This window comes from Triplophysa dalaica, chromosome 20 (genome assembly GCF_015846415.1).
Source record: "Triplophysa dalaica isolate WHDGS20190420 chromosome 20, ASM1584641v1, whole genome shotgun sequence".
Taxonomy (NCBI): domain Eukaryota; kingdom Metazoa; phylum Chordata; class Actinopteri; order Cypriniformes; family Nemacheilidae; genus Triplophysa; species Triplophysa dalaica.
In genome coordinates, this window is record NC_079561.1 from 2490174 (window position 1) to 2505355 (window position 15182).

Here is a 15182-nt window from a genome sequence, read left to right on the forward strand (position 1 = left end):
TGACGACAACATTGGTTACCTCAGCCGGTCAAAAGTTGGACTTTCAGCTGTATGCTGTCAGCAGACAGCTGAAAGTTTGTGCGTCAGTGCTCTCTTACCCAACCAAGTGCTCAAACCACCCGCACATTGAACCCGTCTTTAACCAGACATCATTTGCATTTTTATACAAGCTGTCAATGGTTGTGTGTATTAACTTTGGCTCCAGGAACTGCTTTTCTGAGATAAGTTGTAATTGTCATGGTAAGTTCCTCAGAAAGGCTGGACCTTAGGCCTTAAACTTAGTCATCCATCAAAGAGATGACTTGTCATTTGTTAAAGGTAAACCTTTTCTAAAAAAATTGAAAATAAATGCCACGCAGAATAAATTATTATTTAGAAAATGCACTTTGACTCTAGAATTATTCTGACTGTGACAAAGGTTAATGGATAGAGTTATAAACAACCGCTGTTTATGCAAAAATAAGTACCACAAAGTATTATGGTAATGCATTGTGTTGGCAGTGCAAATGTTGTGGGTTTGAAACCAATGACGCACACATAAGCAGATTCTAATAAAAAAGTGTGTGGATAAAATGCAGTAATGTTAATATATGGAATGGTAAAAATTATATTTAAGTGATTCTTTAATTTAAATGGATTCCTGTGTAAATGAGTACGGCCATCATTTTGTACACCAGAGTCAGACCTCCGCGTCGCACACACGCGCACACGCGCGCTCAAACACACACAGAGGCGCGCATAATGCAATTTAAACTATTTTATTAACTTATGACTGAAAACATGAAGAGAAAATATAAACGAGAAAGGCTTTATTGTGCATTTAGTTGTGGTAAAATGATCAAATACTGTACAGCGCTGTATGTTACCATTTAAAGAGTAAACGCAAATACGCAATGACATCACGCATATGCTAATTAGCACTGCTGGACAGGTCAAACTTTGTCCCTTATTTCATAATGACAAAGTTGACAACCCTACACAATATGTAGGAAAGTACCATCTCGTTTAAAACAACATCCATGCGTCAGCATTTCACAGCGTTAACGTTTTCTTGTAGATTAGCGCCCCCGAGCGTTTGGAAACACGCTCTCGTTTTTTTCAATCTTGTTCTTATACCAAACGTCTCTAGAATATTTAATACTTTTATTCATTATCATCTTCCCACTTATTTTCCACATTTACCAAATCAATCCGCCAAATTGATTTAAAGAGCTATTTGTTTTGCTTTTTGTCGCCTTCGTGTAATTGCACCTCCCTGGCCAGTAGGTGGCACTAAATCCTTGAGAAAACGAGGCTCGTGTTTTTTTTAAATAGTATAAATAATACCCGTCGACCTTTTTCTATCACTTATACAAGCATGTTAATACATTTGCACTGCAGTTCATCACATCTATTAATGTGAACCCTTGAAAAGCCTGTTACTTTGCCACTCACGTAACGTTGGCCTATACATCCCAGCAGTTTACGAATGGTGCCTGCACGTTACACAACCACCCACCACATTATTCAATAAAATTATACATCGTATGAATAATAAACGGTTCCTTATACACAAGATAGGGTTACATACATGAGCGCAACTCTCGCGGTTTTCTGATGTCATAACGGGGACAATCTACGCAAGGGCGCATGAGATCGAATCACTACACAGACTGACAGCGGAAGTGTTTGTATTCCATCCCTTTGTTCACAACTTAACACCTTGAATATACAAACACGTTACGTGAACAAATCACGGCGTATTTTATTTAAAAAAGCACACTTTGCACCGTTCCTGTCGTTCACTGCTGATGTGTTTTGCAAAAAACAAACGAGACACGCAGCTGACAGCATGCGACGCGCCGGCTGTTATAAGTCCGAACCAATGTACCGTGGAAAAGTTAACGCGTTTCAACCTTTACGTCATTACGAAGACACACGCGTTGAAAAGTTGTTCGGTTTCTGCTTACTTCACACTTTCTGATTCTTTGGGTAACGTGGGCGGAGTTTAAGTCGCTGCCGTCCAAAACAAGAAGCGTGTGTCGATCCAACAACGTAACAGTTACTGCCCAGCGGGTGTAGAGACAGAGGACCGGTCAGCTGAGATGATATCATAACGTTAAAGACGCTGAAGAGGTAAAAACGGGACTGTCGCGTCTTTAATGCGCTTGTTTTATGATCTTTAGCGCTTTTACTTGCTTTGCGCCTATACAGTAACAGCACTTAAGATCCAAGATGGTCTATAACTTTGTATTTAGTTATACTTTGATATGTTTACAGCAGAAGATAAGGTCTTCAATGCATGTTAGGTTTGTTGCTTAGTATGAGTTTATTTAACTTGTGTACACATTGTTATTGGTGATGCATTTCATTGCAGATCTTATTAAAAGGTATATTTTGACAAGTGTTCCTAATGGAAAATTATTGTAGAAGTTGACGTAAATGTTGAGATATTTGATTTATTCGTAAGATTTTTATTGCTATCATCATCATGCAAAAACAGCGCAATGTCACCTGAGAGGTGATGAATGAACAAGAAATGTTAAAGAGCTTTTTGTCTTTAAACGCTTCACTTTGATTGTAGTTACATCACAAGAAGGACATGGATGCTTCGGAAGAGTCCATAAGGATGACCTCTGACCCCCAGAGCAAGGCAGCTGTGCAGAGTACAGACGCACACATTCATCTAGTGAAAAGCTCATCTGTGCAGTCAGGTAAGAACAGCAAGTGGATCCGAAACACCACCATGGAATTATAAGGTTCTTTTTGCATTCTGAGTAGCAAATTGAGCCTCATAAAACACATTAAAGTATTGACTTCTTTGATAGAACCTTTATGTTTTCTGAAATACATCCCTTAATGTACACAACGTAACGAAACAACATCTGTAAATGGAAATACATAATGTAAATGTCACAGAATAAGAATAAGTGAATAACTACATTTTGACTAAAATGTCGGATAGAACCTATTTAAAGGTGACGATTGATAGGTGATATTAATACGTTGTGATCTGGAACCATATATATTCCTGTTGCTAAAAAGCGATTCCTGTGGTAAAGCATGGTGCTAGCCACGCCAAGATCATGGGTTCGAGTCCAAAGGAACACAGAAGTTACTGTGTACATTGATTCGACTTTAAATTGTTTGGGAGTTATCTGCCAAATCCATTGTGTTGTAATAATAATAAAAAATAAGTCTCAAGGAATATGTAACTCGTCTATAATTCGTTTACTTATGTCTGTTCCCTCAGGCGTCAGGAGAACATGTCAAGGTTTGTTTTCTGAATGAACGGTATTCATCCTCAGACATGCATTCTTTTATTCTACAGACTTTGAAAATGCAAGAATGATTGGATTTACTTTCTGGAAATAATCAGATTCTCTGAATTCCAAGTCATACATATCTTTTATTTTTAAATCATAACTTATAAAAATGAACATACTTTCATTTATTCAACCTCGTGTTGTTAAAACCAGTATGTCTGTTTTATCTGGGGACACAAAAGAAGATATTTTGAGAAATGTTTTTGTGTCCATACAGTGGAAGTCAATTAGGGCCAGTGTTGGGTGTAAATAGTTACTAAGTAATTAGTTTCTGTCATTAAATTACTTTTCCCTTGTAAAGTAAAGTAAGGGATTACTCTTATTTTTTCTTTAATTTAATTACTTTTGATGTAATTAAACTAAATACTTTGTGTAATATATGTGTGAGCAATAGTGGAATTTACATCAAACGTCTAACTTTAATATGCATGCTTTAATTTATACTTCTCACATTTGTAATACTTTGGTCAGTTAATGAGCGAACTTTATGTAGTTTAATATTATTTATTTGAATGAATTAAGAGCCGTTTCATGTCCATCCTTGAATCACTAAACTAGTCAAGTATAGGATACAGAAAGTAATTACTAATAGGTAATTAAATACTTTTTGGAGAGAGTCATTTGTACAGTAATCTAATAACTCTATTGAATATGTAATTAGTAACTAGTAATTCAATACTTTTTCAAAGTAACTTTCCCAACACTGATGAGGGCCAGTGTTGTTCGGTTGGCGACGTTCTTCAAAATATCTTCTTTTGTGTCCATCAAGGTTATCAGACCGAAATAAGTTTACTATAACACTTCGGCTAAGAGCGTCTACTGACTTCTTAGTGTTATAAAGATGAATTGTAGTTTGTAGTCTGAACAGACGGTAAGGTGCAAAAGTTTTGAGTTATTTTAAACCAAATTACACGGTGTCTTTAAAGCAAAATAACAATTTATTCCAGAGAACTGTGTAATAAAGGTTCTTCTCTCTTTCTCTTTAGGCAATGGTGCGGCGCTGGTGTTGTGTTCTGTATCCGTGGCATGCCTGAGTGGGTTGATGATGGGATACGAGATGAGTCTTATATCTGGAACTTTGCTTCAACTCAGGGACGTTTTGACTCTCTCGTGTCCCCAGCAAGAACAGGTCGTCGGGTCTCTGCTGCTCGGAGCCTTCCTTCTGTCTTTGGTTGGAGGCACCATACTGGACCGCTACGGCCGTCGCTTTTCCATCATCCTGACAGCACTGCTGTGTGTCCTAGGCACCCTTCTGAGCGTGTGTGTAGTGTCTTTCTGGACATTAGTGACCGGGCGAATGTTGGTAGGCATGGCCGTGGCACTTTCGGGCACCGCATCCTGCCTCTACGCGGCCGAAGTGGCACCCGCCACCTGGCGCGGGAGGTGCGTGTGCGTGTACGAGCTCATGGTCGTGTTAGGGATGCTGTTGGGTTTTGGGTTGAGCTGGGCGTTCGCCGGGGTTCCCGACGGGTGGAGATTTACGTTCGGTGGAGTGCTGCTCCCCGCTCTACTGCAGGCCGGCGTCATGCCTCTGTTGCCGATGAGTCCGCGTTTTTTGCTCACTCAGGGACGTGAGAAAGACGCGCACAGCACTCTTCTGCGTCTTCGCGCAGGTATCAAAGGATTGGACGCGGTGGATGAGGAGCTTCGGGCCATTCGCGTGGCCCTGGGGGCGGAGCGTCAACACGGCTTTCTGGACCTCTTCCGTTCGCGTGACAACATGATGCACAGACTTCTTATCGGCGCTGCACTGGTTTTCTTGCAGCAGGCTACCGGACAGCCCAACATTTTGGCGTACGCGTCGGCTGTTCTCAGCAGTGTCGGTTTCCATGGCAACGAGGCAGCGACTCTCGCATCTACAGGGTTTGGGATGGTTAAGGTGGGAGGGACCATTCCCGCTGTGTTTCTGGTGGACAAAGTGGGACCTAAAGCTTTCCTGTGCGTCGGCGCTGTTGTCATGACGTTGGCGACGGCAACGCTGGGGGCGGTTACCATGCAGAGCCACACTCACGTGACTAGCCTATGCACGGGGCCCATTAGTAACTCAAACCTGACTGTTTTGAGGATGGGAGACGAGACTGACATTCAGACATACACTCCGCATGGTTTATACCAGAATGGACAATCCAGTCATAAAAGTAATCATTTTCTCATTAGCATTAATGACACGAAGAGTTGGATTTTGAATCATACGTTCGATCAAAGGACAGCATTACTCAAGCACGCCAGCTCTCATGCTGCTCAGCGTTCAGAGGACGAAGGTTGGAAAATTGCACTTCAATCTGTTTCGGCTAATGAGGTATCGCCCTCTCTGAAATGGATCTCTCTGGTCAGTCTGCTGGTGTATGTAGCTGGATTCTCCATCAGCTTGGGACCGAGTAAGATTAAGCTGTATTGAAAATGAATTTAGAACACAGAAAATTGCGCACATTCTAGAAATAAGACTTATGTACAAAGAGGAAACACTTAATGAAATTGGCAACTAGTCAAGAAGTGAAACATTTCCAGCAATACCAGAATAGAAAAGAGTGCTTTTTGTAGCCTTATATTAATCCTGGGCCTACTGTAAATCTATCCCTGACCTTAAACTTTCTGTGACCTTAATCCTAAATTATGGACAAAACATGTTCCAACATAGTTAGAGATTTAAAATAATTTTGGAGATATTTAAGATGCATAACATAACCCACTCAGTTAACCTAAAAATGAAAATTGTTTCATCATTTACTCAGACTTGCATCATTTTAAGACTGTATGACTGAACACACAAAAAAAGAACATTTGAGAAATGTCTCAATAGTGGCCATTGTTGTTTGGTTACCAAGGATCTTCAAAATATCTACATTCGTGTTCTACAGAAGAAAGCAGGTCATACAGGTTTAGATTGACACAATGGTGAATAAATGATGACAGTTGTTTTATTTTTAGTTGAACTGTTCCTTTAAGATTGGCTTGTATGAGAATTTTTTGCTGTAGGTCACATACTCTCTAAATCTCTCTGTCAATACACAGTAAGCATTTGATATGCAAAGTAAAAAGTGATGTATCCCTTTCAATAGTTGACGTCATTCAAAATATTGTTTATTCAGCAGCACATAGAAACACACACGATAGCACACAAATGCGTAGCCTGTTTAACTAGAAAAGATAGAAACCAGCCATTCAGGTACAAACTATATTAGATAAATGATAAAAACGTTGGATTTACTACTGTTTTTTGCAATTGTGAATGAATTGACAGCTGCTAGTTTGTGCAATTCTATATTATTAATATTTGTATTAATGAAACTCCCTTGTTGCACATTTCCGTCTCTTTTTAACCATATCGATATCTCCCTCTCTCTATTATCCATCTTTAGTGGTACATGTTGTTTTATGTGCCATCTTCCCGACTGGCATCCGTGGAAAGGCCGTGTCTGTCATCTCAGCCTTCAACTGGGCCAACAATTTGCTGATATCAATGACCTTTTTGACCCTGACAGGTAATTCACACATACACAGATCTAAGATCAGTAAAAGCCGTAGGATTTAGTTGCATTATAACAACGCAAAGGTTATTGGTTTCATCCCCAGGGAATAGAGATATTGAATAAATGTACTGTACATTGAATGCAGTGTAGCTGCTTTGCTCTGGCATAAATGTAAATAGAATAAAACAACTAGAATTGAGGTTGTCTCTGTTTGGATTAAGAGGTTAGTTCATCTTTTCACATGGGCTCAACAGGGTGTGTTTGAGGTTTTTTGTACTTATCCAAATAAATATCAAGTAACTGTTATGAGTAATATTTGTCTCTTAATTCCTAGGTACATTGAACCTGTAGGTTGGTTTGTATTAAAGCGTCTTCATTATCGTAAACATAATATTCAGGCAATTAATACTTGTTTTTTCGGCTTTTTAGCCTATTAAAAACTCTTGTGTCTTATATTTGCATAATTTATCTCCCAGGAAATATGAAAATGAAAAAACAACTGATAAAATGTGATACCAAGTGAGGTTGTCTGCCATATTGTTTGACATTATCTTATAAGGAAAGCGATAAACGAAGAGATTTGGATATTTTAAGAACAATGTAAGAGAGCCGCTGCAGGAGTTAAAGGGACAGTACACCCACAAATGTACAAATTCTGTCATCATTTACTCACCCTTGAGTTGTTACAAATCTGTATAAATGTATTTGTTCTGATGAGCACCGAGCAAGATATTTGGACGAATGCTTGTAACCAAACAGTTCTTGGTCGTCATTGACTACCATAGAAAGAAAAATTACAATGGTATTCAAAAGTGCCCCAGAACTAGTTGAAAGTGTTTCTGCTATGGTAGTCAAGGCCATGAACTGTTTGGTTACAAGCATTCCTCCTAATATCTTCCTCCGTGTTCATCAAAAGTAAGAAATTGATACAGATTTGGACAGAATTACATTTTTTGGGTGAACTGTTCCTTTAAGAGTAAGAGCAATGTCTGTTCATCTAGCCACAGATCATTAACTTAACACCGTAAACAATAAGTGTTGTTTTGATAAAGTTACCAGCCTGGAAAAACTTTTGATCAATTATTAATGTTAGAATTTAGCTTACACTTGTTGTTCCCACCGCTTACAGGATGTACTCCAGGATAATATCAGTCTACATTACATAAATACCTTATTAATAGCTGCAGGGTTTGCGTAAACAAAATACATTTTGAAAAAGAATGTATCATCACATGTATTAATAGTTGTAGCATTCCTAAAGACTGAATACTGACCACTTGTCTCAGATTTGTGGGTAGAGGCAACCTGCCAAATGCTCATTTGGCACCTGTGGAGATGCAGAGATGCTTCATGCAGAGATGGAATGAAAAACACAAGCTTACGAACATGCTTATGAACGTGAATGAGTGTTTGTAGTGAAAAGGGAGTTTATAAAGTTGACTTATTGTAATGTTTCGTTCTCATAGAGCGGATCGGCCTGCCTAGCGTGATCTTCTCCTACTCTGCCATGAGCTTCGTGTTGGTGGTGTTTGTGATTGCGTTCGTGCCAGAGACGAAAGGGCGATCGCTGGAACAGATCTCCAAAGAGCTCGCCATGAAGTGAGCACACACACATATTAACTCTACCAACATGCTAATTATAATAACTACATCTGGGCTACCGGTGTACTCTTAACAGACCACTTTTGAACATTTTTATAGATCGAAAGAGCTTATATTATCACAAAGCTTTAACTGAGATTCAAACTTATGTTTAAGAAAATGAAAGCATTATTAACAGGTCTGCGCATGCTCCTGCAACCAGTTCTAGAACTGACACCTGTCGCACACTGCATGCATCTCGGAATTTCTGTGCTAAAGTGCATCACACGATGATAAGATTTGTTTTCAAGAGTCTGCGTTGTTTTGCAGGAATCCTTTGAACATCACACTGCTGTGTCATAGAGGACAGCCGGATCCTAAAACACAGTTCTCGCAGGAGGAAAAAGCCCTTGCGAACATTTGACTTTTCACCTAGATCTATAGTGGAGGAGCAAGAACTTTACAAGAGAGAAAGATTGTTCTTTGTACAGTCAGACAACTTCATGGACAGCCAAACTCATGACTGTACTGATCAAGGTATCTGAGAGGTTGTCATGGAGATGTCATTTAGCACAACAGTATACCTTCCTATGGCATGATGGGTCAATCGAGATCTTAATCAAGAAATTGTATTGATTATTTTTTAAACATTTTTAAGACACTGACAACAATTCACTTCTGTCCTAAATATAATCATGCCATGGTAAGTCAAAGCCAAGATCTGTGGCCTGAGAATTGAGGCCGCGCCCCCCTACTAAAGTTGTGTCTCTCTAGCACAACATGCATTATATGATCAGATTATACCTCTGAAATTAACACATTATGTAAAACAACACAAAATATCTTCATTCAGAAACACACTTGATCTTTGCCAGAACAACAATGCACATGTATAAAATATAAACTTTTTGAATGATTACATATCGTGGCGTCAAGCACTTTAAAACTTTTTTATTGGTTAGCTATTTACAAACCCACAGTGACCAATAGGAATGATTTATGGGAGGGAATCTTGAAATATGGAGATACAAGGTTTCAGCAGCGATATGAGAAATCCTGAATTATATATTTTGCACACATGCAAAAAGTGAGAGACCTAATCAGTTAATATAGGGCTTATTTTATTATAAAATACAAAAAGTTTTCACATATTACATAAACGTGGACCAAAGACTCCTTTTGATCCCAGAGTGTTTCTATCCAACAGCATACACCAGATATACAACATCAGCTGTTTAAATGTGAAGTGTTTGCCCTCTAAATCCAGATGCCTGGTATCATTCAATGAGCCATAAAGATATTACTCAAATCAAATTAGCTAAAAGTTTCAGTAAAATGCGATCTTAAACGTCTGCCAGCTTTAACTTTGGTGTCCATGCATCGTAATACAGTTAGGTCAAGTGTTTATAAACTACACAATGTCTGCAACACAATGTCAATGCACTGATGGTCCTCTTCTGAGCTTTAAGAGGTCGTCATTATTCCGAGTGAGATTCAGACACCAAGGTCAACGTTCAAAGGCATGACTCTGACAACACACGACCCAGACCCGCTTGGACGTGAAATGGCAAAAGCTGCCTTGTAGACACATACAGTACAACAGTTACAAGCCTTAAACGTTCAATGATAAGGTGCTTAATTCAAACCGGTGCCTATGACTGTGGGTGTTCTATGCCGGTGTTTTCCGACACTCAAATAGAAGAGGATAAATCTGCTCCACTGCAGATGCCACAGTCTGCACATTTGGTCCTAAAGAGGTAAAATCACAATAAGTCATGGCATTAAGCTCTTCTTATTCTTATTTCAAAAAGCTTTGTGTTATTTACTATAACATTAAGCAACTTTACAAAATAAATGCAGCATTGAAAATTTTAAGCAACATTGGCATTCATTTTCTTATCTTCTTTTATTATGCCATAGCATGCCTCAAAGGAGTTGTTCACCTTCAAAACTCTGTCATTGTTTACTCACCCTCTTGTCATTTCAAACCTGTATGACTTACTTTCTTCCGCAGAACACAAAAGAAGATATTTTAAAGAGAATGTTGTTAACAGCCCCCCATTCACTTAACAAAAGTGAATGGGGGGCTGTGCTGTTCTGTTACCAACATATCTCTAAATATCTTTTGTGTTCTGCAGAAGAAAGAAACTCTTACAGGTTTGAAACGTCAAGAGGGCGTTTAATGAAAAACTCCCCTTTAAATACAATGTTGGTAAATAATGTCAGAAATATTCTTTATGGTATGTGGATATTAAAGTATTCCGTAAGAGATCTATAGGGATAGGAATTTCCAAATAATTGAGAAGTGATAAAAGATCAAATGATATAAAAGACGTGTATTTACCCGTAACAGTAATATTGCCGGTAGAAAACACTTGTATTGTACTCCTGAGGGTTTTGATCCTGTATGATGCAGCTGGATGGAGTTCAGGTTCATAGCTAAAAATACACACATGCAAAAACACTTGTGAGGCCACTGCTGATATCCAACTACAGAACATGCTGTGCAGTTTGATGAACCAACACTTCATAGGAGATTGCTCAACTCAGAATACACTCTTTCACCACTAGAGAGCGCTGTTCCCCTTCTACTAGCAGTGACTTTTGTTTAACCTTACAAGCAGTGTAATAAATAAAAATGTGTCAAGTTCCTTTTACATTAATGACCTTTAAGGAAAACAAAAAGAAGCTATAAGTATTTCATTTTGAGAATCATCAATTGATATGATTCTCGCACCGATTATTCATTGGACTATTAATAATCTGTTTGCGCAGTCCCTGTTGGACACATATTACTCCCCCGTTTTTAAATGTAATTAAAGTCCCAAGAAACAAGTCAACAAGTGTTTTGTGTAATGGTCGACACATCTAAATGCAGGTATACCTACTATTGAAGTGCATTCGTATAATAAAAATTATAAATAAAAAAATACAGATTTCAAAGTACCAATTTAGAGGACCCTGGAAAAGAACATCAAGTATTACCTGGCAATGGGCCTGTTATTCTTGGTGAACTCAATAAGACGGATCTGAAAAGGCATGGAGCACACTGCCAGCACATTGACTACCTTAAACTCAGAGAACCGCACCTGCAAAATTTAACAAAAAAACTTTCGTAAGTTTTCCAAAGCAGTCTACAAAATCATGAAGTAGTAATAAATTTGTTCAGTCACCTTGAATCCAATCTTCTGCAGACAGCGGGCCAGCCGTCGAGCACCCAATTTGGCCTCCTCCTCACTAAACAAAAACGCATTCAATTTACAAGTTCATTTAAATACCTCAAACGTCATGAGACTAGAAAACAGCACAAACGTTTGTCTGTGCTGCCTGTCATTAGAATTACAAATAATGAGGAGACCTTGTTGCTCCAGTGCAAATGATTTTCCCTGACGACCATATAGTGGCAGTGATACGTGGCTTTCGAAGCTTCATCAGGACTTTCTGAAAAATAAAAAACATCCGCAGAACATAAATGTGCGTTAATGATTGGCCACATACATTGATCTTTTCAGGCAACGCATAATGCTGATATTGATACTAATCTCCTAAACCTAAAGTGCATTCAACTTAAATAATGGATAATAATGCAAAATAAATAAGAGTAATCTTCAAATCTTTGAATATCTAGACATACTCCCACTTCTGGTTTGTAGATTACATTAGTGCCTTCCAGACCGATAGTGCGTAGGTTTAGATGGCATCTGGTTCTGAAGACAGACACAACGTTAGTAATGATGATATCAAGCGCCACATCATTGCTGGGTTCCATGGAGCTGCTTTGTACGTGATGGAAGCTTGACAATCCCTTTACAGATGCATGTCACAATCCAAAGCACAACCTGCAATAACAGATAAACAATGTTTTCAATAGAGCCAAAAGCAACCAATTGATTTTATATTTCATTTATTCAAGTGGCAGATGGCCTTAAGTGAATGCCTTATTAGTACCACACAAATAGTTATAATATAACATGTGTGTGATATATTTAGTCAGGTTTAACTAATAGTAGTGAAATTCTGGGGGGGGGGGTAATGTAATGGTTAAATACTTGACATGGTAACCAAGAGGTAATTGATTAACCTTCATTGTACCCTAAACAAAAGCCCTCACCCTCGGATCTTTTATAGGGTGTGCATCACACAATAGATGTGCAAAAGGGTCATCAACATGCACCAAAGTAAGAAGGCGTCATGTTAGTGTAAAGTGTTCAGATCGTGACTGCTGTGAAATTGTTTCTTCTTTCTCTCTAAAGTGTAAGATTATGACAAAACAATAAGTAACTTCTACCTGCCAAGCATGAAGAAGTTAACATGTTACTCTTGTGTATTAAGCCCAAACAATCGAGCTAATACAACAACGTTCATTCATTTAGCAGGGCACCTTAAACGTCACGTTATGCATTAACACAACGCAAAGACAATTACATTAAGTGGCAATTTAGCCAAGTAATGGTGTTACATTTTTATAAATCCAATATACAAATGTTTTACTAGAGACAGAGTTGTAGTTGTTACTTCAATGTAAACCAAACACACTACGATAATACAACTTTAACTTACTTGACTGATGAGAAGCTTTCAACGTTACGGTCGAAAAATAGTTCTTTTAAAAACGTGGACGGGGAACGAGAATAAAAACTATTGTGTAAAATCAAATGAAGGGTAGGAAGAGCATCACAAGTAAACAAAAGCGTCAGCGCACATACAACACACAACCGGCGATTGTTGTCAACGGTCTCTCAGTTCCTGCGCGAGACGGGAAAACAGTCGGTTTGAAAAGAAAACAGCGCCACGCACAGGACGGGATGACTATAGCGGCTAATGAGAGAACTTCGACTCGAGGTAATTTGTTAATTTTATTGAGTTTACACGTCATCATTTTACACTCACAGCCCATGTTTTAATGTAAATTGTCTTTGGTTGATTTTTTCTTGTGAAGAGATGTTAAAAAGCTTTTTTTAAAATAACGTTACCCTCAAAAAATAGTATATCGTACTATATATGCCCTATTGTAAGCTGTATCGTTTACTATTATTAAAGAAATTTCAAAAACTGAAAAATATCAAACATTTTATTGTTTTGAACGAAGGTGGATGCAGAAAAATGACACTTGACTGGACAATGTATCTCTATGAACAGAACAACACTGGTATTGCGCTTTTTGTACACTAGGGGGTGCGCACATCGCTTTTTTCCCATGAATTTTGACTTAGATAATAACATCTTTAAAAGCATCTGCTCATCTGAGGATTAGATGTTAATTAAACAGTTTCAATGATGTCATAGGAATCTGCATCTTCATTCTCAGTAACAAATGTACATTGTCCATCTGTCTGATTGCATCATCCAGCATTGCACTTATCAAGGTTTCTGTCTGACACCTTTTTTCTGAGATATTATTCGCAGCTTTTCACGGCTGTGTTTATTATGTCCTGTCTCGGCTCCAGGTTTGGGGGTCAGCGGCTTTTGTCCAAAGTGGATACATCTGGACGGAGAACGCTGTTCGTGGACTTTGCGGTTTCTGGAAAGGTGACAACAAACATAAAGTAGCCACTCCAACATGTCTGAGAGAAGAGGATCTAGCTGAGAATTTTCAGCTGTCCGAGTGGACGTTTAACAGTGGCTGAAGATGAGCGCACAAGCGTTTTACTGAATGAACCCAGGGCACATGGTCGCCCGCATTTCATGTTCTGAACTATCGTCCACATTTATGCGGTTATTATCAGTGAGGTCACTAGAAAAAATGCTGTATTCCTTTCATCCGTCCTTCATTTTTCATTCAAATGTGTTTACCAAGCCATTTTGATCGTGCTAATTTGGGCTGGGATGAACTATGCTAAACTCCAGGACCCTTGACTCTTCTCTCTCTCTCTCTTTTTCCAAACTGGACGTTTCCCAAGCAAAACAGCACAATAGCTTCGGAGTGATTCAGTGCTGTTGTTTAGTCCCTCCTTGGTTACCAGATAGGCTTTGTGAAATCTCAAGGGCCTCTCTGGCAGAAACATACCGAAGTAAATAAAATAATTTGTGTGTGGAAAGCCCTGTAGAGATGTCCAGAGCTGTTTACTATAAAGCCTGAGATTTAAAGCAGGTTAGCGCGGTGTCAGACCACAAGCGGCGTCCCCCTCACGCCGCGCCCTCTGCTGTGCAGGAACTTCAGAGTCTTAAGTGTGTTTATAGACTATAAAATAGAACTTAGCATCACTGAAATTCCCTTCCTGAGAGAAATAATGCGCTGTTCATTAAGATAGAAGATACATAAACAGACAGAACAGGCAGAGTAAACACATTCTCCATTACTCCCTGCTTCTCCGTGAGCCCAGCCCTGACCACCGAGCTCCTCTCCAATCTTCTGTTTTCCTATCATCTCGTCTTTGGATGAGAAAATGAACTGCGGCTTTTGCTCTGGTCACCTCCAGAACCATCATTCTCATTTACTGCAGTGGAACTGCTCGGGAGGTCAGATGAAGGAAGTGCTCTTCTTGTTGTGTTAAGTCTTCTTGTAGATCAGATGGTAGTGCACAGCGCTCACAATTCCAGGGTCACGGGTTCAAATCACAGGAAACGTTTTTAATGATGAATTGTATCCTTTGAATATGCTTTAGGTTGCTTTGGATAAAAGCGTCTTTTTAAAATAGCATCAACACTGGCATTGCACAGTGACAAGGATGACGCTTAATTTGCATGTTGCGATAGTTAAGATGACGTTCATGCACAGCAGACGTGGGAAAGGACCGGTTTTGTATGAGAGTGTTTGGGGTTAGATCAAGGGCATGGGATGACTTTATGGGATGATTTGTCCTGGAAACCTTTAAAACCCTTGTAA

The 15182-nt window shown here is 38.9% G+C and overlaps 2 protein-coding genes across 2 annotated transcripts; one reads left to right on the top strand and one right to left on the bottom strand.

The window, feature by feature from the left end:
• The first annotated feature begins 1648 nt into the window (after positions 1-1648).
• On the top strand, positions 1649-9277 carry slc2a12 (solute carrier family 2 member 12). The gene is made up of 6 exons (XM_056732646.1): positions 1649-2115; positions 2564-2693; positions 4292-5683; positions 6665-6787; positions 8242-8374; positions 8687-9277. Exons 2-6 carry the CDS (start codon positions 2582-2584, stop codon positions 8778-8780), a joined length of 1854 nt encoding a protein of 617 aa, XP_056588624.1. The 5' UTR covers positions 1649-2115; positions 2564-2581; the 3' UTR covers positions 8781-9277.
• A 179-nt stretch (positions 9278-9456) lies between these two features.
• Positions 9457-13082, bottom strand: tbpl1 (TBP-like 1). Its single transcript, XM_056732681.1, has 7 exons — positions 12917-13082; positions 11991-12195; positions 11715-11797; positions 11530-11593; positions 11342-11445; positions 10701-10795; positions 9457-10105 (listed from the first exon to the last, which is right to left on the bottom strand). Exons 2-7 carry the CDS (start codon positions 12123-12125, stop codon positions 10026-10028), a joined length of 561 nt encoding a protein of 186 aa, XP_056588659.1. The 5' UTR covers positions 12126-12195; positions 12917-13082; the 3' UTR covers positions 9457-10025.
• Positions 13083-15182: the final 2100 nt, after the last annotated feature.

Coding starts and splice junctions, on each gene's coding strand:
- slc2a12 (XM_056732646.1), top strand. CDS start 2,582: ATGGATGCTTCGGAAGAGTCCATAAGGATGACCTCTGACCCCCAGAGC. Junction 5,684..6,664: donor CTCCATCAGCTTGGGACCGA/GTAAGATTAAGC, acceptor ATCCATCTTTAG/TGGTACATGTTGTTTTATGT. Junction 6,788..8,241: donor GACCTTTTTGACCCTGACAG/GTAATTCACACA, acceptor TCGTTCTCATAG/AGCGGATCGGCCTGCCTAGC.
- tbpl1 (XM_056732681.1), bottom strand. CDS start 12,125: ATGGAACCCAGCAATGATGTGGCGCTTGATATCATCATTACTAACGTT. Junction 10,796..11,341: donor AATAACAGGCCCATTGCCAG/GTAATACTTGAT, acceptor GTGTATTTTTAG/CTATGAACCTGAACTCCATC. Junction 10,106..10,700: donor CGGCAATATTACTGTTACGG/GTAAATACACGT, acceptor TTACCTCTTTAG/GACCAAATGTGCAGACTGTG.